Source organism: Varroa destructor, unplaced genomic scaffold, assembly GCF_002443255.2.
Source record: "Varroa destructor unplaced genomic scaffold, Vdes_3.0 BEIS01000006.1, whole genome shotgun sequence".
NCBI lineage: Eukaryota > Metazoa > Arthropoda > Arachnida > Mesostigmata > Varroidae > Varroa > Varroa destructor.
Window position 1 is genome coordinate 592,469 of NW_019211459.1, and position 24,614 is coordinate 617,082.

A 24,614-nucleotide genomic window follows, 5' to 3' on the forward strand; every position below is an offset into this window, starting at 1 on the left:
TGACACAGGATCGGGCGAATTCAGTGAAAATTACTTAAAATGTTTGTTTTTCTTTATTTTGTTCTTTTCTTCTCAATCTTTTTCCCTCTTTCGTTTACCTATTTATATTATTCATTATACCAGTCATTATCATAATCATATCAGCATCTCATGTCTCTGTATGTATTGCGCTTGCTTTGTTCTTTTTTCATGCTCGCTGATTCTTTCTCCCACTTACTCTGAGTCTTTTTTTCTTGAACAGGGCCATCATCGATCCCTTCTCGTTTAATTTTTACTAATAATTCATGATCAAGATTAGCATTGTTACCAACGGTAGTATCATCGCCGCCGGATTTTCAGAAGTTGTCATTGTCTCATTGTACCATTATTATTAGCGATATAGTTGTTACTTAATTATGTAGTAGTCAATCAGCCACTTGTATTTTGGTCACTGTGTTTGTTCTATTGTTCTTCGGGAGACGTACGACCCTTAGCATGGTTATCAGCATCGTCGTTTTTAGTTTCCTAAAATAGAAGAGGGCCAAATTCTACTAATTTTCAACTTCTTCTTTACTATTGTTGCTGTTGTTCATCGTTTGTAAGTGGACCACTGTTAGCATACATTCAGCATATTGTTCTTATTCAAACAGGTTTTCTATAACTGTTGTGCTTATCGTTGCTGTTACTGTTATCGTATGCGGTACAGCCTAGGTTGCCCTGTTGTCCTGGGAGTTCTACTCGCGTCAACTGCTTTTTTCAGTCATTTTCTACGTAGTAATATTAGTAGGAAACTATTGCTGCTATTGTTCCAATCAACCTTATGGCTAGGCGACAATAGCACGATTGATGATCGTCAACAAAACTAACACGCCATTGCATGACATGGCCTCTTCGCGTAATTGCCCTGCATTTTTGATATTCCTATCGCTAGTAGAAGTCATGAACAATATATATATATATATATATATGTCACAGGCAACAATGTCTGTCCTATTCATTAGTGGTAATATTTTGGAACCTGCGCTCAACCTCCTTTCATCGTCTCATACGCGTTGCTAGTAATGCTGTTATTCTTGTTCCCTTTGTATAGATAGAGGCTCTCTCATCCTTAGCAGTGATAATGTGAATATTTGCGTTGTTTTTGTTGCTACTGTTGTGGCTGTTATTGTTGTTGTTTTTATCCATCGTTTATGCCTGTTGCCCAGTGTGGTTCCGCTGAGCTGAGTGACCCTTTGGTTATTAGTTTTTTTATATTTCATTTTGCCTGTTGCCCTTGCTCCTGCTGATGTTAGTGTATTAGAGGCGCAAAAGTTAACAAGGCAATTGGTATGCATCATCATTACTTCACTATCACCTCTTTCTATATATTTAGTAAGTAATGCGGCCTCAGTTTCAGCAATAATCTTCTCTTAACTCAAATCATATTTGCCACAGTTAAGTTACCAGTAATAGTCATTCATGTATATTTTTATATACGAGATATAGCATTTTAGCATATAATATTTATATTCCCTCTTCTCTATAGGTTTCTTGTGTTTTTTGAAGGATTTCTTCTTTCCTTCGTTTCTATCGTAAGAGAAACACGTTTTCATCGCTATCGTACATATGATAGTTTATTAATTACCGTTTATGTTTGCTATCGTGTCTTGTTATTAATGGGAGCTGAGTATACCATCTATTCATTTCGTTTTGCCGATATTTCAGTTGCTGCTTTTATCTACGCTTTGTGTGATTGTGACGTTAGCATGCATGAAGGTGCGCATGCAGTGTGGCACACGATTTATTTCTTCTGCTGTTGACGGTGCTTTTCTCAGTGGTTTTTGCGAAGACATTATGCAAAGACACTACTCTTAATATTTAATATTCTATTTGTATATGTAGCATTATTAATCTTGTTCTTCTAATCGTCATCATCATATTATTTTGTAATCATTTACCAGTTAGTTCCAATATATATATGTAGTATTACCCATCAGTTTCATAATTATATATATATATATATATATGTGTGTGTATGTGTGTGTTATTTTTCAAATCGATCAATAATAATAATTATTACCTGTTGTCATTATGTAATTTGCTCTATTGTACAATATTAAATGATGTATTAGTCCACAGATTGCTCTCTCTCTCTCTCCCCGTTTATATACACATATGTTTGCAACAATTAAACGTCTCATTGTAGGACGCTGTCTCAATGCGGCAAATGTGGAGTGATCGAGGCCCGCCACCCCGATCGATAAGTAAGTACTAAAGAAATTATCGTGCTAAATGGTCTTGGTTATCCTTCTATTCTATTGTTAGAGCGATATTCTTATCATTCAAGGTTTAAAGATATCAACTCATAATGATTTGTTTTTAATTATGACGTCAAGAGCCAGATAAAGTCGACCGGGCATACACCTGTATCAGAAATACGATTGTCTTTGCTTTAGGTAATAAAAACCTGCCTGCCGTCTGTCTGTCGTCAAAATATAGAACTGACCTCCATTGTAAATAATAATGAACTTCTACGACAGCAGGTAGCCATATACTATAATTGATAAATAAAAAAAGCAGTACGTGAATGCCTAAATCACTCAGGCCGGAATTAGAGAATGAACCAAGTTTGACATGTGGCTTTGGTTACCAGCTCAATTTTTTTAATTTTTTTTAAGAAGCAATGTTGACACAACGCTACTTAAATACAATAAATGAGTAGACGATTTATAACATTATTACAATATATTATAATAGATTGTAGATAATAGCTTTGCTTATTAGCCCAGACATGGGCCAAGAATGAAACGTAGCAGTATTCTACAGTTATTGCTTATCAAAGTTTATCGAATAGTCGTAGCAGAAACGCGAGGCTCGCATACATAACACGAATGCCTATACGAACCGTAAGAAAATTGTATTGATACACAGTGAATTCCTGTACAGTTTCTTCGAATTCCGTCAGACGTTAAACATCTTTTCTGTGGTCGCTTTTTGGCATTATGTTAGCTAGCTGCATTATCAATGACATAAGTTATACATAATAACACAAGTATGATTAAATAAAGAAATAATGACAATTATCAGGAACGTCAACTAAGAACTCTATAAGGACTACTACGCGTTTAAAGTGGGCAGTCAATTTCATCCGTATTATTCTATAACATTTCATGCTGCTGCTTCCATGTCAAGCCAGACTTTTCTGTAAAGCCTTATTTTTCTAAAGTTTGTTTAAGTTTTGATGCCTTGTGCTAATGATCATTTCATAATAACAGTTCACAACCTCTAACATCGTCAGGGGGTGCGGGCTATTCAGATTCGGTATGCTGCTGCAGTCGAGTCTGAACGTCTAAACGTCGTCAAGATTCAGGTATCGTCGAGAACTTCGTGTTCTCTGAGCAAGTGCTTTTTATTCATCCATACTCCTGCTGTGCCATGTCCTATTTCCGATGTATCTGACATACTCATGCCGCTTCTATTTCCTCTCAGTGTTCGAAATTTTTAGATGATTTTGCCTCCTATCATCCCATTTTACAACGTAGTATGAATGTCGCGTATTTCATCCTGTTATTCGATTGTTTATGGTCTTTTCCGTTTGTTCTCAAGCGAAACTTCTTCGCCTACCAACATATTTATCTATTGATTTACTTGCTAATGCCCCCTGTCACTGCGTGCGAGCTATACATTAGATGCGTTTAAATTTATTATGCACAATGTCGACGTCTATTCCGCTTGCCGTAATATAGCCGTAAATATGCCCTTATTCTCAATGGCAACTTCTCATTATTCGAATGCTACAGGTCGCTAATGCTTGCAGAGTATAAACCAGTCGACTTTACTATAGGATAGTATTAATAATAATAATAATTGTCGACTAATTACGATCATGATTTTATATCATTCGAGATTACATGAAAGTCTTGCACGGCATGCGTAAGTCTTTAGTATGTTGACGAATGCGGGCAGCGAACGGCAAATGTCAAACATTCGGGTACAGTGTAATATGGTGCTCGGAACATGAGTTCGTTTAACGTGAAACTGTATTAAACTGACGTCCAGTTTGCTCATACTAAAATAGGGTATTATAAATTCTTTATGAATTAGGTCACGGATTTGATGTTATTGCAGATCATTATGGCGTTGTGGATCTGATACTGAGGCCGTTATCGGTATTTTTCTCCTGAGCTAATAGAAAAGACGTAAGCTTTGCTACCCTTGAACGAGTAGCCGAAATGCAGTTAGTTGACTTGCCGAATCATTACGTTATAGATGAAGCTAACAACATTGTTCGAATACGCATTGTAGAGTCTTTTGTGGAAAGAACACTTCCAGACTCACTTTTATTAATTTTTATGTTAGGCAAATAGCAGCAAACTTTGATGATAGAAAGGAATCGCTAGACTATTTTGATAAGGTGTGCTCTCGTTTTCTGAGCAAGAGGATGATGTAGATTGTTGAGATGTTTTTACCTCGTTTCTTTTTTATAGTTTGTAAATTTCTCTGCATAAAAAGCATTGTCTGCTCATTATTTGAACGTAGTCATGTTTTCGTTATTAAAACTGTTGACCTTCAGCTCGGTATATATTGGACTACTGCAAACGAATCTGATGGACTTTCAAAGTAAATAATTTCAGCACTGGATGCCATTAGCAAATGAAATTTGTTTAAACACTCAGAAATTTATGGGTGAAGTTTAAACAAGCGAAGATTAGTTGAAGAGAAGTCTCAAAAATGAGTGCCCAGTAGTTAAACTTTTGTAAAAATAGCAGCACTGCCAAGACTTATTTATTATTATAAATTAAAGACTAGTCGAGACATTAAGCAAGGAAACACAAGTTGGGAGTCGAAGGGCGCTGTTGGCCAAAATTAGCATTTCGTATGTAACCGTTGAAGAACTATCTATATGAATAAATAAAATGCGGATGCCAAGTTAAGAACGGTTTCGCTGTAAATTGATTTTAGGTCAATTGGAAATTCGCGTAACGTATTCCACGAGCAACTTTAATTAACCAAAATCTGGCTTGAAGCGTACGGTCGCTATAGGCCTTATCTAGCCTTCATTGCCAGCCAGCGAGGGACTAGGTGAAAGAATTGTGTTCCTTCAGAGGAAAATCGAGTTCTGTACCAGTGTCGAAGATTTGCGGACGTAAGGTAATGATAGCACTTATAATGGACATTAGTAGCATCAGCCACTATGAGGCGCTCACCGGCAAATAAAGAACGAATTCAGTCAGCAAATTCGAGCTCCTTAAGAGACTCATGGGTTGCTGGCATGATAATCGAAAGAACTTAATGACGATGCTAGACCCTATGATCATGCTTCAATTACTTCCTGGATAGAGCAAACGAATATCCAACATTGGCTTCAACCAACTTATGCTCCCAGTCATCTCAATACGAAACTTGTCAGGTCTGAAAAAGAGTAACCAATGGGCAAGAATATTCCACTATAGATTTACTTTGAAAAGCCACAGAGGAATTATATATGGGGACGCGAATGGAACTAAGCCGATAAAGCTCCGAGACAAGTGTGTAGGCATTAAAGGAGAGTAATTTTTTATTTATATGAAAATCATCATTCTAGCCTAGTTAATTCGAAGCTTATTCAATTTCAAAGTCCGCCGAATTCACTTTTAACACCCCAATTAAATAAAAAGTGTATAAGTTGTGAGAGTGGCAGAGAATGTGGTGAGAATGCATCGCACACATCTATCTGGATTTGTTTTATCTATAACGATAGTAAATATAGAACTAACGGCTACGTACACACTCTCACAAACATTCAATCATATAGTTTCCATGGTTTAAGAATATGTATCATATAATCACTGTTTTAATGGTAACTTATTTCTATTATAGTAACCATTATCCTTACTGTGTGCATAACATGATCAAATCAAACGCGCAATCATTTAGTAAGACTGTCAATCAATGACTTTTTGATTACCCTATCGACTTAACTCTGCGTTGAACATTCACTGATCTTTTCTAAGTTATACAGCACGAGCCGCGCCGAAGTGCGATGTTTCCGCCAACAGATGCTGCCAGGAGCCCATCTACTGGTGGGCTAACCCGACTAATAGGTCGTCTATAATTTTTACTAGATCATGTGACTGATCCAATAGTGTAGTCTCCTTGCTACTCTTTACGTGACCCAAACAAACTGATAATACTTGTCTCTTTAGCACAAAAAGAAATCGGCCTGTAGTAAATATGTCTTCATATTTTTGTCTGTTTTCTTTGAAACTTCATTCACCAACTGGGCCTTCTTACACCGGTTTTTATTTTGGCTTTGTTATACATGTTAGAGCGCTCTTTAAAAATTCTAGCTGGATTTAGAGGTGTTTATTATACCCCCTAGATAACTATTATATTCCTAAATGACTCGTGTTTTACTTCCCACCGTCTTCAACATTTACCATTTCAAACTTGTGTAGTTGTTTTTCTCATAGAACCTCCTTTCGCTTGGTTGCGCGCATCGGGGACACGTAATGGCTTTTCACTACGTTATTCAATAATTACGACACATAAAGTCGAGCAGCTACTCGTTTGTTTCTTAATGTTTTTATCTTCCCGGTGTTGTAAAGGGACACACAAGCACGTATACACTTCCACACTGGATGCCAGACGCAAATCAAGCAATTATTCGGATCTGCTGTTGTTGCTATTACGAGTCCAATGCTCCATTTCTATCATTCTATAACATTACGTGAAAAGGAAAAGAATCTTCCTTTTTATTGAAATTTCTACTTACTGTTTAATATTATTTTTCTTATTTATAGCTGTTTTGTTGTGTCTGCGTATTTGTACACGGTCCAGTTTTTCAGTTTATACTCATTTTCTGTTTCGGACCTTGAGCGAAAGCCATTGTTCTCTTCATCGTTGCAATCATCATTGTCACCATAAATGAAAATGGTGACGATTACGACAGTGACCGCAGCGACAACGGAAACTATGGTCTATGTATGATACCATTTTCCTCTCTGGTTATACTCATCGTTTTGAATGCGGGATATACGAGCACTGGCTGCATCGATTATCATTCTTATATAACCTTGTTATTACGATTATCAATAACAAATCTTTTCAAACTGGTAATTAATCGCGTGGACATTGTTCTCTCTTGTCTGAACATGGGCAGTTTTTTGAATCGTCACCATTTCACACTCACAACAGTTGTTTGTTCGCAGTCTTCTCATCCTCCGCTCCGTGTATATTGTGGACTGATTTCGTCGTAAGCTCTAGCCATATACCAACTGTCAGATATCGTAAGTCATTACCTGCACCTATAAATTAATGATTTCAAGTTCTACGACGTCAGCCGTTAGTTCAGCTGGCTGGCTCCCAGTACGAAACGAAGTCCGGATTCGAACTCCCTAGATTTACTATGCAACCACGTTACTACTGCACTACGCGCGCTCATGCGCAAGATGCCCAAACACTATTATGCAAATATATGACCGGAATGGATTAGCTTGCCTTCTCGGGTGGTGGCAGGACGGTCGTCAATGGACCGTTATCGAGACACTCAGTCCCGATTGAACCCTAATATTCATAGCACCAGAGCAGATAATTTCCAGAGGCTTTCGAGTGTTTGTTTAGTTCTTTGCGAAACTAGTAATCGCATTGTTGATCTTACATTTTTGCTGTCGCACTTTCTCCCTCTGTTTTTCTCTCTTCCTCTCTCCCTGTCTCGCTTCATCCTGTGTGTCATCCTTTCCTGTGGTGCCTGAATGTACGGACGCACTGTCAGCTAAACGAAGCCTAGAAAAGGCAAAACTGGAACTGTCTATAGCTCAAGACAGCTGAGTTCACGTCCTCAGGTGGCGAGCTCTAGGCTACAACGGATATCGAAGTCTTTCGGCTCCTACTACTAGATTGCATATACATTACATTGAGATCCGTTATTAAACACACAAGCATTGAAGTCTCCTCTGTTCTGCCATTTTGTTAGAATGAAAAAAACCGAACGCTTTTAGCCATTTTAAAGAAAACCTCAAAAATTGCTGATAGTGTTTGAGAATTCATCTTACTACAGTTGACTGCGAAACGGTTTCCGTTTGTTGTTCTAGTCTAAAGATGTATTTCGTTAGTAAAATCACTTAGAACGATACTGAATGAATAGAGGCATTTACCTTATATTACTGACTGTAGAAAAAAAATTATTAGGTGAGCCGGGTGATACTGATCTGGCGTAGTAGGCCGTGGACGAGATATTTAATGCTTCCAACGATAGTCTATTCTATGGGTATCAATGTTAGTCAAGAACTCGAGTTGGGAATTGAGACGGAGACTTAGCCGACGTGAGGAACCGTTCCCAGCAGGACACTGGCACCCGACTACACGTTTCAAAGAAGATGCACTTTGAAGTAGAAAGTTTTTAAAAAGAGTCATCAATTAGATGCTTTCTACTTCAGCATTGTAGTTATCATTTTTATTATTAATATTGTTATATAGTACAACATGCTTGTAAGTATGCCCACACCTGTTCACCCTAACGCGACATTTTCGCTTACTCTCAATTGCCAAAAGACATTCGCTGCGATAAATTTTATTAGGTAATAGGTACGTGTTACGGGTTCGTGCTGAGCTTTGCCTTGCGGATAACGATGCGAAGCGTTATTACTGTGTTAATCAGTTCCCTCAGAACTCTGAGAACTTGCGACACATAATCGCTCACACTTTCCTCAGCCCTATGTTTATTGAACATTTTAAAATTATGTTTTGGTACTTACTCTTGTGAAAATATCCTTTTCTTATTCTTGGCCCATTTTAATGATCAAAGAAAAACTAAGGGACAAAACTGACCTCAAGTAAAAGTTTTTACTCGCAAGTACCAAATTCTAGAAGTATTTTTTATTTTTCTCCCAACGAAGTAATTAAAGTGAAACATTTACCAAAAACTACCGTTTAGCTTGAACATGTTCGTGTGTGTATGTTCAGATATTCAAAGTTGACAGATCGTAACCTATTTTGCATCCGGATGGTAATGAAAAACGGGAAAGAAAGGCATTCTGTATTCCGTTGATTAAATTTTTCCTCAAGCTGTCTTCTAGACTTATTTAAAAATCGGGAGCGACACAGTTCAGACCTGTGCTCAGTCCTAGCTTTGATAGCTATTTGAGATCCTCTCGTATAATAATGGTATTTATAGCGCGGATGAACCGTGTATCGTACTCAATGATACTCCGATGATATTACTGCTGTAACAAGCTGCTGTCTCTTTATAACTATAATAGTATATACATTAATTGCGGATGCGTCTCACGTTGACGCTTTATCTAGCCTTCATTGTGGTCATTTCCTCATTTTGATTGACTGAGGAAAAACGGAAAAACGATGAGCGATTGGAGACAACCAGTTAATTCTGATCATTCACTGCGTTTGTTTTCTTGTGTGACGGGTACTTTTCCATATAGCAAACGATTGGATTGGTTGACACTCCTAAGCTGAACGGAGAGCAAACTTAACACTCAATCTTTGGTGTTGATCAGCTTATTTTATGTACATGGATATTTAGGCCTCTCAGTCCTTTTCGGGATACCATCCTTTTGATTTACATTGCAGCGGCACTATGTTCTCATACAACGGTTGCATATTATCAGTTATATTAGTAACAGGCTACGACCAAAACGTGCGCTCAATGCACAGCTCTCATCTTTGGCTGTATGATGCTACGAATCAATGTGTTCTCAACATCAACACTCCATCAATACCGACGCTGGAATCGCTGGCAGGAGATAAGTGTCATGATAATTTATATCAAAATGAAAAGGGGCATTCCTATATATTATATAGAGTTTGTAAGGTCCGTGGGGAGGGTTTTTTGGAACAGGATTTTTTAGGACAGGATTTTCCGCTTCCGGCTATGATCGGATCAAACCTAAAAACGGTTTATCCGCTCACAGCCGGGAAATATGGCTAGACTTAAATATAATAAGCCTCTAGTGTGTCTCGCGCTATTTCCTAGGACGAACGGGTAGACAAGATGTCAAGGTGAAATACCATCATCAACAAAGGCCAATCTGTGTTTCTGCTATGATTGGTGCTCGGCTTTCTTAGGAAATCTCTGATTTTGCCAAAACTTCTTATAGAACAACTGGCTCTTGGAGTTCTTTTTTGGCACTTCCCCATGATACTTACTCGTGTCTATTTATGGTTGCAGTACGGTTATATTTTTTGTAAGCTGTCATTCTAAAGATTTTCGACAGCGAACATTGACATTGAAATAGGCCTCTTCTGTAGTTACGTTCTTTAGATAGGCGAATTGTGCAGTCATTGCTTTTTTACCATAGGCCTCAACAGTTCATGTTATATCGCATTTTAACACTTTCTTCTATGCTTATTCAGATACGGTAATGCATGGGCGCTTTGTGCTGCTATATAAATTAATGTAATTGATTAACTCACAGCGTTATAAGTACCTTCGCTAGGAGCCGGTTGAACCCCTGCGCCATGTGTCAGAATCAGCCGATGTGTTTCCGCGTGCGAGACGTGTTTGTTGATAGCATCTTTCTTTTTGCTTCGAGAACGGATTTCTATTTCAATAGGTAGCTGGAACATGTGTGACCAAGAAAAAATAGTACATAGCTATAATTATTGGTTATAGTTTAGATTTGTACGTATGTGTACAATTATTGTTTCAGCAGTAATCTGTGATAAATTTGCCGAGCTGTTCTGGTTATGCCTCTTTTGTGGCCTCACGCATAAGCAGATGTCGTCGCTTAGTACTTTTTTGCTAATCTCAGTTTAATTAACATGAATTTTTATTCCCTTGTGAATATATAAGATAACTGCCCTTATACGGAACGGACCTGAATTTATTAATATATCCTTTGCACTATTAAGTTCGCCAATTATAGTAAGGATTTTGTAGTATCTAGTATAGTATAAAAATTTCACCGAGATTTTTTTCACATATTTTACGTATTTTTTAACGTTGCTTAAATGGACAACAGATTCGTCTGCCTAATGACGCTTTACCTTTGGTCGATGTAGATTGTTATAACGTAAGTATCTCGTAAGGCTCCAATGCTACACCAATATGCTAAGCAGACTCGCTGCAATAGAAAAATTAAATTCTGGAAGAAGTCGCCCATTTCCTGCGATCTGATGAATTATTATCGCACTGTAACTTGCATCGTTAGACCTTTATAACAGTTCCTTCTTTGCCCTTGATATATTCTAATAGTGTTCCTTCATCTCGTATCTTGTAGTGGGTCGGTTTCTTCTCCACCGGAGTTTAAAGGATCCATCGTAGCCATGATAATAAAACGCGGTTATAACCCTATTACATAGTCTTCAGCATCACAAATTGAGTTTCGGTGATAATATATTTGTGTGTGTTTCTGTGTGCTGTATTTATGCTTGTGCGTGTGGATTTAAATGTGCATGGCACCTGAATCGGTGTTGACAGCCTGTAAAGAGGATCGGATCTTAAGTTTGAACGGTGCAATGTATCAAACTGTGAACATTATCAGTATTTTTATTATTCTATTATAGTTAGGTATGAGCGATCCTGCGCAAACTGTGACCTGTTGACGTGTTCTAGTATCAAATAATGGTTTATTTCGTTATATCAATCATAGGTTAGTTTCTATGAATGCCTCTGATAAACGAACGTCATCTTTATCTTCATATGGATTCTAACATAATTTTAGAAGTATTTTATTTTGGTCGTTGTTGTATATAACATTGTCCTGAATGTTTGCACGGCTTTTATCGGTACACATATGAAATAACAAGGTTTCATTTGTGCACCCTTATCGACGTGCTCAAAGGTTGAACGTCACGCGTGTGCCATCTTAAGAGCACTATATGTGTTATAGAAGATTAATATGTTGGTTGTGTTATTATTTTATATTACAAAGTGCGAACGAGTACTATTTCGAGAGCAATAACGATAGAGACTTGTCTTCTTATCACGTCATTCAGGGCAACAACAGGTAAATGCGTCTGCTAGGTAGCGGACTGCTCCGCATGAAGTGTATCGTAATATCTCGGATTTTAATAAGTTGATAATGGTAGATGCAGCAAAGATTTTTTATAAATCCCACAATCGTCATTTTCATTGTGTGCCACGTAACAAAAAATGAAATGTTTGTCAGTATAGTTATTACACATCATACATATTATTAGGTGGTCGAAAGGGTGCACTGACGGTGTTTCTGGATAGATGTTTTTAAAGTCCTCACCCCCCAGCTAATACGCGTCGCGTCAAGTCAACGTTGGCGTCGTTTGAAAACTGATGATTTCTGGAGTAGACGTTCTGAAATTATTAGAATGCTTCTATTCAAACTTAACACAGAACTCTTTAAGGATGAATGAAATTTCTGCAAACATTAGCTATAGTTTATAATTATACAAAACAAGATGGCAAAGGCACAAATGCTGTCTAGGCTTGAAAAAACTGTGTGGACCAAAGTTAAGATACGCTATTTCGCTATGAAAGATGCTTTCCATAGTGGTCGACCAATCATGGAAAAACTCCATAAAATTATTTTGAGTCGACATATGAGTGTCACCGACAAACCAAACATTCACCGCCAGACAGGGTTAAATCATGTGAGACAAGTGATCTACAGAAACAAGTTCGAAACTTAGGTGCTACACGAATGGACGCAATAAGAAGTTACTCGATCGCATTTCGATCTATTGAACTTCACAGAATTGCAATGAAGAATAAAGCGGCTGACAACGAAGGATCAAACAGAGGTGATTTGCGATAATAATGTGTCAAAATAAATCACCACCATTGCAACACCTGAACTGGCAGTAAAAATTAATTTGTTGAGATTGGAGAGGAATCGTACATTATGAGCTTTTACCGCTTGGCAAGATGATTGTTTTGGACCTCGACTGTCAATAACTAAGCAGACGACAGCAAGCCATTAAAAAAATCGACTGGAACTAATGAACAGAACGAGCGTTACCTGGTAAACATTGAATAAAAAATGTTTGGTCCGCCGTATGGTTCGGATCTTGTAACTTCAAACTGTAGTCACCTGTTTTGGTCTCAGCAAAACTCTTAATGGTTTTAATCGAGCGATACATAGTTTATTTTACGTATCTGTCTGCTTAGAAACTTCTGCGGTGATAGGATTATGGTGTTAGTAAAAGAAATGGCCCACAATTAGCTTAATATTTTTGATTTAAGATACAAAAAATATTTGCTTTTAGTTAATACTTTTCGACCACCCACTATTTGAATCTATTTAATTTTCTGTTCATTCAACTGATTTCGCACGATTTTGCTTAACAAGCTATTTTTAACAATAGGTTTCAGCAACATCAGTCTGTTTTTGCAGCGCTAATATGTAATGATCGTAGGAGAAACACCTAACGAATATAAGCTCTAGCTGACAAGCAGAGCCTTCCCCATAAATCTTAGGGAATGTACTTACTGGAGTTTCACATAGATTTTACCTAAAAAAAACGTTGCTAAATCTTATAATGATATGGTATTATATAATAATTATTATATAATCCAATAGGTTGTACCAATGTGTCTCAGGTTTGTGTGGGATATCTCGTTTCTCGAGCCCACTTCACTAGATGTTGCTGATGCACACTTATTATTATTAGTTATAATAGTATTGTTGCTCCCGGATCAGACGGGCGTGGTTCTGCGCAACGTGTCAAGCGTGGTAGAGACAGTCGTGCAGGTGAAGTCTCTGGATAGTTCCCTTGAGAGATCTCTGGACGCGGCGCGCTCAGTGAAGCCTGTGCCGGATCTGGAGATCGGCCGATGAAGGTAGGTCAGATCGGTCATCGACTCCGATAGCGGGATAACGTTTGATACTGATCGCCGCCGCTGGTAGAAGTCTTGCTCCTCCACGGAATAAGAGGACTGCAGCTTTCGAATTGAATTGTGCCTTTACAATAAGCGCAAACGAAATGAACGCATATAGGATGAATCTCATAGAACCAAAGGAGACAAATAAGATTAAAAACACGCGTGCTTTTCAGTTGAAGCTCAATTTCTTCTTTCAAAACTACCAGTTTGATTATGGTCATTATGTTGAAGTAACTCAAGGAGTAATAGTGGCGGAGTCTAATAAATTTTTAGGTACTCGCAAATGCGAACTCGACCTATTAGACTAACATACGTCACTCAGGTAAAAAATACTTGAAAGACATAGGTATAGTATTATAGAATAGAATTCGTTTAATGAAACCTATGCTGTTGCTGCTGGGTATGTACGGATCCTGAAGAATGATGATGATGGTTATGGCAGTGGCCAAGGGCATCGGTTGTACCCGAGGTCGTGGTTCCGTAGCCACCTCCTCCGAGGCCACCTAGAAGGCCCAATGGGCCCCCAACTGCACCTATGGCTCCGTGTCCGTGTCCTCCCGGATGGATCGATGTTACGCTTCCCGTTGTGCTGCCTGCAAGATAAACGGCCACATATGTAAAACAGATGTTATAGAATCGCACGTACAAATCGCGAGGACGACGGCGCTGATGATGATAAGGTTCGCTAACGTTGGCAGACAGAATCTCACTATATGCCAATAATTCTATCGCTAGGCTTAGCCAAAGCAAAAAAAAACTGCTCGCACTTACTTCCTAAAAAAAGGCAAAGGCTTTTAACAAAAAATATTATCCACCTGCCGTGCGAGCATAGCAACCAATAGAGAACACATTATTGTTCAGTACTTGAAATCCTTCTCCTTTTTGGCATTTGAGATGACCTTTATAAGATTGCAATTTCCACCTAATGGGCGATTAAGACGGATAGTTATAATATGTAAGTCATGACACTCGAATTTCTGCTTAACCATGCTTTTTTCTTTCTACATAATTATATGTAGGCTATAGTTATTTTTGTTACCAGTGTACGAAAAGCGGCTACAGTGTCTTCTGCAGGGTGCCGCATGAGTTTCATTGTTTTGCTGGAGAAACGAGTCAACCTTGCGGTCGAGGCCTTTCTTCTTCAGCTCCTGTCGATACCTGCGTTATACAGTAAAAAATAAGGCTTACGTAAATATTTATTACCGCTTCCCTAATGTCGTCTTTTAATCAGCGTTTCATTCAATTATGCCATCGTTTTGTGTCCTGAGAGCCTACCCTAAATGACAAGCAGCACCAGGTTCTTACTTCGTGTTGAATTCGACTTTCAGCTTATATCCCATCCAGGTTCGCACTTCAAGTCACCCCAAAGCTTATTTAAAATAGATGCGCACGGATGTATATATATATATGGATAGGCCTCATAGCGGCCAGCCTTTTTACCTGTGGATACAGAGAAAGATTGCAAAGGTGCCTGCTAGCTCACTGGACATTAACCCGGTCACCGCTAACAAGAACGAGTACCCGTAACGGTACATAAAAAGTGGACCCTGAAATGAAAGTAATCATGCTTATTAACTTTCTGATTAAAAAAATTGTCATAATCAATAAGTTGGACAACTGTTTGCTTATTGTATGAATTATAAATCAAGTCCTCAATGAAAATTAACTTCTCCTTGATTGAGTACTAATCCTTGAAAAGGTCAAGAACATAAAACATAATGACATTTAGTACGTATGGCATAGTATATGAACTGTTTTTGCTGTTCACGACATAACGTAGATAAAAAAGATATCTATTTCAAGGTGAACCCCTATTAGTTTACCTGAAACGTGGATTTAGGTCTCAATTTGGCTCCGACTTCAGCCTTAAACGTGGATATATAGATGACCATGCCGACGAGAATCATTAATCCCGATATAATGAAACAGATGCCCGCAGCGAAGATGAGCACTCGCCGTCGACGTAAAAGGTGACCGAGCAAACAGAGAACCTCACCCGTCAGCAGAATTAGAGCCGAAATTAGGATAAATGCGGAGGCACGATTGACAGCATCTGCAGTGAACATGGTTAGCTCACAATAAAAGTCGTGAAAATCGAATTACTTACTATAGGTTCTTGCTTTTCTTTGCCTTCTGGAAGGTAAACTTTGCACGAAGTTATATAACCTCATATAGAATTATTCGGTTTAATTTAATATTAAACACACTTCGCGTTTAATATTATTTCAGAGCATGCCTGTTCTTTGTCAGCATGTTGGAACGTTCATAACTGTATACTGTCTGAGCACGCGTACAAAAAATGCTAGTAACATTTAGTTATAAAAACGAGATTATATGTAAAAAAAACCTTTCGGCATTGATTGCAAGTACTCATACGTCAACATAGTACATTTTCAATACGAATAGAATGAAAAGCAAACTTTTGTTATTAACATAAGGCTTGTACGTAGACGATCCCGTATTTTTAAGTGCAATTTACATCATCCTTGCCCCTTTTCCGCTTCTCACCTATTTCATCACAACCATAAGCAACAGGTTCTGTTGATGTTCAAATTTGTTTACATCTACATGCTAAACCTATATAATATGTATAGTGCATAGATAGGCAACTGTTAGAACGTTTTCGTCCCTGCCTGTTATCATGTTGTGATGAATAGAAATGGCTAATATCGTTACTAAGAACAAGTACATGTAAAACCTACGAAAGTCAAGAGCAAATGACTTCCAGAGCATATGGTTTGAAACCTACATGAAAACCCTATAACTGTTTGCTTCAAGAGGTCTTTGTATTGATTCGAATCTAGTTAGCAAGCAGTCCTAAAAAAGGTATTCCCCGGGTAGGCGCAGCGATAAATATCGACGATTACTTGTACCATTTCGTTTCTAATTTATGCAGCTTATTGTGGTATATTTACATTGGGGGCTCTAACGTGGGTAACGCTACGCTAATTATGCAGCCGTAGTCTGCGCTGGCAATTATTGCCATTGCCAGTTTGTTGATTTTACGTCCAGATTCACGTATTCATCATTTCCTATATATTGTAGTATAATGGTGCTATAGATTAGTTTGTATTTAGATCTAGAAACTTACATGGAATAGCCATCGTCGAATCGTTTGGATCCGGGCTGTATTCCTCGGTTGGAAAGTAGTCTATGTTCATACACTTTTGAGCAGTGTCCCCCGCTGCAAAGTAAACAAGATCAAAGAAGCGGCAAAATAACAAAAATAAATAAATGTTACGCCATGTGACCTAATTTGGATAAAATACAGTTCTTCGAAATTGGACGTTCAGAAGTATCTGTGAATTCTGTTTCGTTACAAATTATATTTCGGTGACATCTGCAGGTATTTAAGCGGAGTACACCTATATTACAGAAAAATATATATTTAAGTGGTTTTCCTGTGTAACTGCGCGTGTCATTTGTGAAATCGATCTCTCAGAAATACGGATTCTTTTTTCAAGTTAACTTCATAAATTTGTGATAGTTTTATTTAATCTAAGGTCTACCTTTCATCATAGGCGCTATGCGCTCAAACAAATTAATTGGGATATTTGCTACGGTAGAGTTCTGAAAGCAGAATAATGTTGCCTATAACATCAAGTAGCACCTAAAGCCCAACAAAAATTCGGTTCATGCGAGAAGAGGACAGTGTACCAAAATGATATTCGGCAGTGTTATACAGGCAGCAAGCTACGATATGCAAGAAAAGCGGGAAGCCTCGTGCCAAAATAGGTTTTGGAGGTACTCAATCTACAGGGTCAATCGATAACCGGCAATAGGGTTTTTGCTTCTTGCTTAGAGGTCAAATGAACCGAATTCGAGGCGTCGCAGGGTAGGGACCACTAGGGGAAAAATCCTCTACTAACATGGTAATGGTCACTTTCTAACTATTCTGGGCAGATAGCGCTTAGGATGATGACGATGATGGAAATAATGAAAGGTGAACGACATCGAAAAAAGCGTTTGTGAACCCTGCCGGTGAGACGGGATTGTCTTTCAGCTTTGTCCTGAACATAAATGTGACAGCTTAATGATAATGTTTTCGAGGAAAATGTAATGAGTACTGATGCATGACCAGGCACTCGATTCCTCGCGTAAATAAATTCGACGGTAAACATTTACAATAGTTTAAATACAGATAACTTTAAATCATGCAGTCGGTTGGTGTTCGCATAACTTTTAGATCTGTCGATTGATGGCAACATCGGTTTGCTTTAACATATTTTACTTCGAGAGGCGACTGTGGCACTGATAACGAATATTCACTGATAGTTTCAGGGCTGATAGTGTCGCATTCCTGCTAAAACCCGGGGCTTCTTAAGGTAACTTATGCCTGTTTGCGCTGTGCCGTATAATGTTGTCTATTCTTATATTGATTGGCTTTGCGGTACACAATGTCGTCGAAAATATGGAAAATTTGGGACCGTCTAGGTAAATATTCGTAGTCGTACAACTCCATGGAAGTCGCTGTTCTGCCTAGGGTACCAAATATTATGTGTCTGGAGTGGCATTAGCTGCATAGAAGTTTCCTGTCCTCTAGTTCCTGACGATTCACTGTATTTGACGTTCAATTCATGTGCTTTTAATCTATCACGTTTGGCCCTTTATATATTAAGTCTTAAACCTAAAGCATAAATCTGTAGCTCTGATTTACAGTTTCTAAGTTAACATGGTTTGTTAAACCAGTAGTAAATGCCTCACAAAACACACGGTCAACTTAATCACTGTCAACTCTAACGATCATACCGTTTCGCACCTTTTGCTTTACTTTTGCACCGCCGCAAATCTGTGCGCTGGAAGCTACTATCGTTTCCCTGAACGGCATTCAACTGATCTGAAATAATGGCCCATCTAGCACTTAAGATCATATATATGAATATATGTATGCGTGTTGTTTATTTAGTAGACCGCCCATTTCGAAACTCGAATCCAAGAGGCACGCGAATATAAGCAATAAACTGTATCATCTTCAATCGGGACTATTTGAATAAGACCTCTGATAATCCCATAACCTCTAAGTAGGTGTACCAATTCAATAAAGCAAACAGTATTGTCTTAAGTCAGAGACCTTGAGAGGTCTGCCTAAGAATAAACCATTGAGTCATTTTCAAAGCCCTTTTGTTAGGTTAAACGTTCATACGGTTTTTTGTTATCCGATGCGTTTTGCATCGGATTACTATAAAGCATTACTGCAAAGCAGCTATGCCACAGCATAGCTTACTAAATGATTGACGTTACGCCCCGACAATGCCAGGTATTGCTGCTGCGCATAAACGCAGAGAGGACATCTAAGAGTCTATATAGGACGTCATAATCTGCCTACAGGGCCTGTGCAATCGTTAACAGGGCTTTCGATCACAACAATTTGACCATAACAATTATTTCATTCACGTATGTCATTGTATGTCTTGGATTCCTAAGTGATCTGGTCTTAGGTTTTTATCAATCGGCGTGTTACGTGTTAGACTTTGGCACTTCAATCTCGTCCACGATTGCTTGTGTCCTCTTTCTGCTTGCAGAAAGAGAAAGAAGAAAGAGAGAGAGAGAGAGAGTCAGTTCTTTCAGCCGCTAAAGCCGAACACTGTGCGTAACGTTAGCATGGACAACGGCAAACGGCCCTTCCCTGTGATACACAACACAGCCTAATTTCGAATTCGGTCTACTTCCGCGGGTGGCTAAACATGCCGGATGGGGTTTGCTATACCAGTAATTTTCTTATTAGTTAATAAGCAACTTCGTACTCCGCGTATTAAATATCGTTTATATTAAAATATCTCAAGTACGGAAATACAGCATGTGGCAGGTCAAGAAGATACTTTTTATGCGTGTAAGCGCCATTTTGTAGCGGTTAGTATCAGCTGGTATCCTATGTTTTCCTCAGATGATTATGATTTTGAAGTAGAGCTAACCGTTGGCTAGCTGAAGTTGAAGTCTGGCCAGTTTGATGGATTTTTAAAATCACCGAGTCAGGTTATAAGTCCAATTAGCCGAAATAGCCCTTCGCATTTGTGATATGCATGGACTACGATAGCCAGTCATTTTAGAGAGATCTGCAGAAACAACTGAGTTTTCTAAACTATGCCTATACAGCGATTTATATTTGTTACAATCTATTCAGCCGCTAATGATACTTCAGCGTGGAATGTCAGATCCGTTGTTCTGTCCAGGCCAAAAACGATTCTCAAAGTTTACACCAAAGCTATACATAGTCTCTATAACTTGTTGCTTCTCAAATGCCTCTATTGATCTAACTGTGCATATATAATGCTCGTGGGACGATCACTTAGGAATTATTTTATATTGACTATATATATTAGCACTGACGTTTACGCTGGCGATATCCAACAGAGTTGATCATGTATTGATTTGATAAAGGATTACATAATGATAATAACAACCGCAATGATAATTGCATAATATAGAGACAAGATCGGATTGAGAGAAATTACCGGGCAGACAGCGAAAATATGAGGAAAAGGCAGCTGAAATTACTATAGTATCATCGAACTACTATAGATGACTATAGAAACAGCCGCAAACAATGCAGCAAATCATCTGTAGTATATATACATATATGAATAGTTTTTATAGTAGAAATAACAGTAGTGAGGGTTGTATAAAACGTTTAAAGTAATATTATAATTAGTTGTAGTACAGGGCCTAAAAATATGGGATGGCCCAGGCCTCAGTGGGTGATAGTTCCAGAGTAGCAAACGAATATCTTATTCACAGTAAGATCTGGTTGTCTAAACCCTTTACCAATTCAAAAAAAGGCCTTGAATTGTTTGTGTGTACTGCCTGCGTCGTTGTGATTGGCAGTCTAGCCATACACTAGGATAAATAATTTTGCATTGACAATCGTTACCTTGACGCCATTAAATATGTCTAACGTGCACGACATGGTTATTTATTTATTTCTTTTTTTTCTTCTAGGAACGCAGAGGATTGCGTCAGTGTTGATTTATACCGGACACTTTTTTCAACCTGTGCCGTAATAGACAACAGTTCCGCAAGGTAGTTAATAAATTGGGTTTGCAAATAGGATCTCGTTAAGTTAACAAGCATCGTAGAGACTTCGGAATAATTTCGAATTACTGGTACATAACAGGATCCGAATACAATCTGTGCAAATGGTGAAAGCCAGATAGGTCTATCTCTGTTGTATTTTAACAACAGAATATTCGTCACTTCGTATGTAAGTGATTTCGGCGTGCCCGCTGCCGCTATTTCCCTGCTGACAGAAACGTACTTTACATTCCAAACCTGAAAATATCGCGATTCAAAAGTAGCTTTTTATTTAAGCATCATTTACTGGCTTGGCTATAATTGCATTCTACAAGTCTTAAAAGCGACTGACCTCAGTCGCTATATTCAATATGTTCCTGAAAGTAATGATGATCAGCTTAGCTGTCGTGTAATGCAGGTATCACGAGCTATCTATTTCTCAGAATGTTTGTTAATGAAAATTCTATATAGAACATCTATATAGGAATGATCTTATATTCCTGAAACTACAAGCGTTCGTACGTTACACATTAATAGGTAAATTTGTTCGTCAGAAAATCGAGGCGTTTACATTGCATAGAAAGATGTGATGAGGACTGTCGCATCAGGCCTCGTATGCATTCCATGGCTATATCCTATGAGGGTCATTATCCAAGAGGATTGACCGGCAGTCGTACGGCGCAGTCCATGGTCATTGCCTTATGGAGGCAGAGATAGCAATGATTTAAGACTAAGCAAAGTAACAAAAAACATACGAAAAAATCAACTGGTAGAATAAAAAGGGTAGGGCGGGGTGGTAGCTGCCCAGTAAATCGGTTTGCGAGTCGCTTGTGCTATCGAACATAGATCGCTTGATATGTATCTAAATATCCGAACACTGCCTAATTTCGAAAACAGGCTTCTGCGCAAAATTGTTACGCGTGACAAGAAATGGTATCTCCATGTCCAAATGAAATAAGGAAAGGAAGGAGTAGCCCTAGGAGTTACGCTTAAGACCCAAATTAAACAAAATGTTAATCTTAAAAGGATCACGATTTTTGTCAAGCAGGATCAGTAAAATCTTACACAGTAAGAAATGCCTAAAAAGGTCAAAACGGTCAACAAAGATCTGTATATGGCTCAGTTGCAACGAGGCTATCCAACAGAAAAAAAAAAACCGATAGGTAATGCGAAGTCAGCCTTGTCCACAGCAAAGCCAGGCTGCACGCTTGGCAACAAGTTGAATTGCACATTTTTTACATCTCGTTAAAGGATTATCATCTTTTCCTACTTCCTATTATTATTAATTAGTAGCCGTAAATTTAGCAGCGCGAAGAATCAGACGAGAAAGAATTAGGTGAGCTTTTCAGCACCAGATGCAAAAACTCTGGCAAGGGGAAATCAATAAATTTTATAAGAGATACGAGAACGTAACGATTATATAATCAATCTGTTTTTTTGCTAGTAATTTTTTTAGTCAGACGCTGCGTCTTTTGCTAGGCGAAAAATGGCCATAACTTTATATATATATAAGTATATATATATATAGGCAAAGAAATCACCAAGAATTGACGACGCGTCCCAACAGTCCGCAACAGCAAAAGCCGCTGTCATCATTGCAGCAGTCGTCGGAGTATGACTAGGAAAAATACCTTAGTTCATCGTTATGGAAAGCACGGTTCTCAACCCTGAAAGGAAACAGATAGCCTCTGGGATGCTACATTCTCCATCCAGTTAGTCATTTACTTCGCATGTGATTCTCGCTGCGCGATAGCCTGTCTTCGTACTCGTGGTCAACCGATCGGTCGATCGATCAACTACATGAGTGACTGTGTGGGACACTGACGGCTGGTAGAGGAGCAAACGAACGCCAAGTACTTCGAAAAAACGTTAACACGACACGCGGTGGAACGGCGCAAGTCTGCCGAAAATCGTACATTCACAAACACTGCCATCTCTGTATGCACGCATGTACACAGCTCCCAGCAGAGTTGTCGGCGCTGCGCGTTTATATCCGACGAACCAACGACGAGCTATGCAAGAGACGTAAAGGAGCGCTGTTCGGGAGATCTCGTTCGGTAAAAAGTCCTCATGCATTCCAGACCATGCTGGATCACTGCTAACTTCATCTTTGAATAGTAATGCGGACGGGCTAGTCCCGAACCGATCCCGTCCGTACATGTGATGGAACACTTCTTTGATCCTACAAACAATTAAATCATTACTGCTGCTGCTTGCTTTCTATACTCTTCTCGTTCTCCCTGGACGAATGTACTTTGCCGTACTCGGCTTATCGCACCGGTTCTCCACAGGCTTCTTCGACGAACCTTGGCTGGGGTGTACTATCCATAATTGCATCAACAGTATCTACAAACGCTCAGGTATGTTATTCATGTATTGAATATATATTGCTATATTCTGCCTTTGTGTTTGTATACTTACGCTGTTAGTTCTCGAGCTCTCACTGTACATATACGTACATAGAATATATGTACATATATTCTGATACGTATTGGATTGTATATGTACTCAAATAGACAAAATATGGTCCTAGCGATTAATAGGTGATTTGATAAACCAGATAAAAGTCCGGTAATCGTAGTGTATCGTATCTCATGTAGGTTCGCGTGACAAATGTAAATGGTGGCCACACCTCTCAGTAATGCAGGGTAATTCGATGAAAAATCTATTTTTTTATCGTTTAGCCGCCATAAGAACTGTGTTCAGGTTCATCTGCATGGGAACCGTTAAAATTATCTTGTTTATTGTGGCAAGCTTAATAGGCAAAGCTCTATAACAAGAGGTGCCTTTAGCTTCGATATAGCATTTAGACTCTCCGTGGATCTCAATAGGCTTTTTCAATTTTTAAACAATGCAGTTGTGCGGTAGCTGTTCTGTATTGAGCACTGGACTGATTAGTAAGAGTTGCAACGGACAAGAATTGCTGCGATATAGCTATATCCTAACACATAATACTAGGGACCTCAGACTCGCTTAATGACCAAAAGGGCCCTGGGCATGGCGGTCGCCATTTATTTGAAGCGTTTTTCGTTTGACACGGTTTGCCTGATCTTTCCCGTAGCCAGACGACTCACCAGCCAGCCGGTCAGAGACTGTAGTGGGAGTCTATGCCATTCATGTATAGGTCCGGAATCTGAGTAAAAATTGAACGACACTTATGATAGGAAGAAATAGAAGTATTTATAAGGGCCGAAGGGTTTACCACTAGTAACAGCCTGGTCGCACTTGGCCTATCCGCCGCTGTTCAACACAGTTTGCCTCTCGCCCGATGCAGACGTATTCACCCACACACACCCCATATCCTGTAAGAAAAATTTCAGCGTAAATCAAAATTTTGCCGAGTTCATTTTTCCTAAACATCCGCTAGTTTATTTCTGTAAAAAAAAAAAGATTTGGATATCATTTTGACCGTGTCAGTTCACTTAGAAAAGAACAAGTGTGCTTCAGCTATAACCTCCGGGCTGGCAGGAACAATGTATTCTTAGACCAGTTCAAGTCGTCAGTGGGGCGGATGCATAAACAAATTACATTGACCGGAAAATAGGCACAACTAATGGTGGCTTTTCGTGGCCCGAAAAAGGCTTTTATTTGGTACACATTAGTGCTTTTTACGATCGTATAGCGAAGAAAGCTCAATTTTTTCAGATTTCATAGTGCCTATCCAGAACCGAGCAAACTAATCCCGAAGGCAATCAATATATTTAGCTTGATTTTTATCAAGCTAAATAATTAATAAAGTTCTTTATTCTATCACTGAGGAGCAATCATTTGGGCGATCATATCCGTTCCTCATACGTTCAGTTAATTAGAAACAAACGCAGCTGGGATAAGTATTGTGCATATTAGCTTTATT

General features: G+C 38.7%; 1 protein-coding gene and 1 long non-coding RNA gene across 19 annotated transcripts in view; one reads left to right on the plus strand and one right to left on the minus strand.

The window, feature by feature from the left end:
* Positions 1–19: 19 nt before the first annotated feature.
* The window catches only part of stg1 (stargazin-like protein), a 44,715-nt gene continuing 20,120 nt past the window's right edge, over positions 20–24,614 (minus strand). Inside the window, exons 2-10 of one of the 11 annotated variants that reach the window (XR_015329860.1) lie at positions 16,845–16,937; positions 15,577–15,806; positions 15,194–15,300; positions 14,793–14,911; positions 14,136–14,346; positions 12,771–13,832; positions 12,153–12,226; positions 10,942–11,018; positions 20–10,512 (exon numbers count right to left, since the gene is read on the minus strand). Coding sequence is in view for 1 of the 11 variants with exons in the window: in XM_022809969.2 (XP_022665704.1) it covers positions 13,568–13,832; positions 14,136–14,346; positions 14,793–14,911; positions 15,194–15,300; positions 15,577–15,806; positions 16,845–16,937 (1,025 nt within the window). In the remaining 10 variants the exon portion in view is untranslated. Of the gene's footprint in view, positions 13,833–14,135; positions 14,347–14,792; positions 14,912–15,193; positions 15,301–15,576; positions 15,807–16,844; positions 16,938–23,963; positions 24,064–24,614 lie in introns of all 11 variants that reach the window. The other 10 variants (XR_015329859.1, XR_015329854.1, XR_015329858.1 and 7 more) reach the window with 10 other exon arrangements.
* The window catches only part of LOC147754706 (uncharacterized), a 54,485-nt gene continuing 49,208 nt past the window's right edge, over positions 19,338–24,614 (plus strand). For 6 of the 8 annotated variants that reach the window (XR_015329869.1, XR_015329868.1, XR_015329864.1 and 3 more), the window contains exons 1-3: positions 19,338–19,603; positions 20,690–20,770; positions 22,290–23,121. This is a non-coding gene — a long non-coding RNA (uncharacterized LOC147754706). The remainder of the gene's footprint in view (positions 19,604–20,689; positions 20,771–22,289; positions 23,122–24,614) is intronic. The other 2 variants (XR_015329865.1, XR_015329863.1) reach the window with 2 other exon arrangements.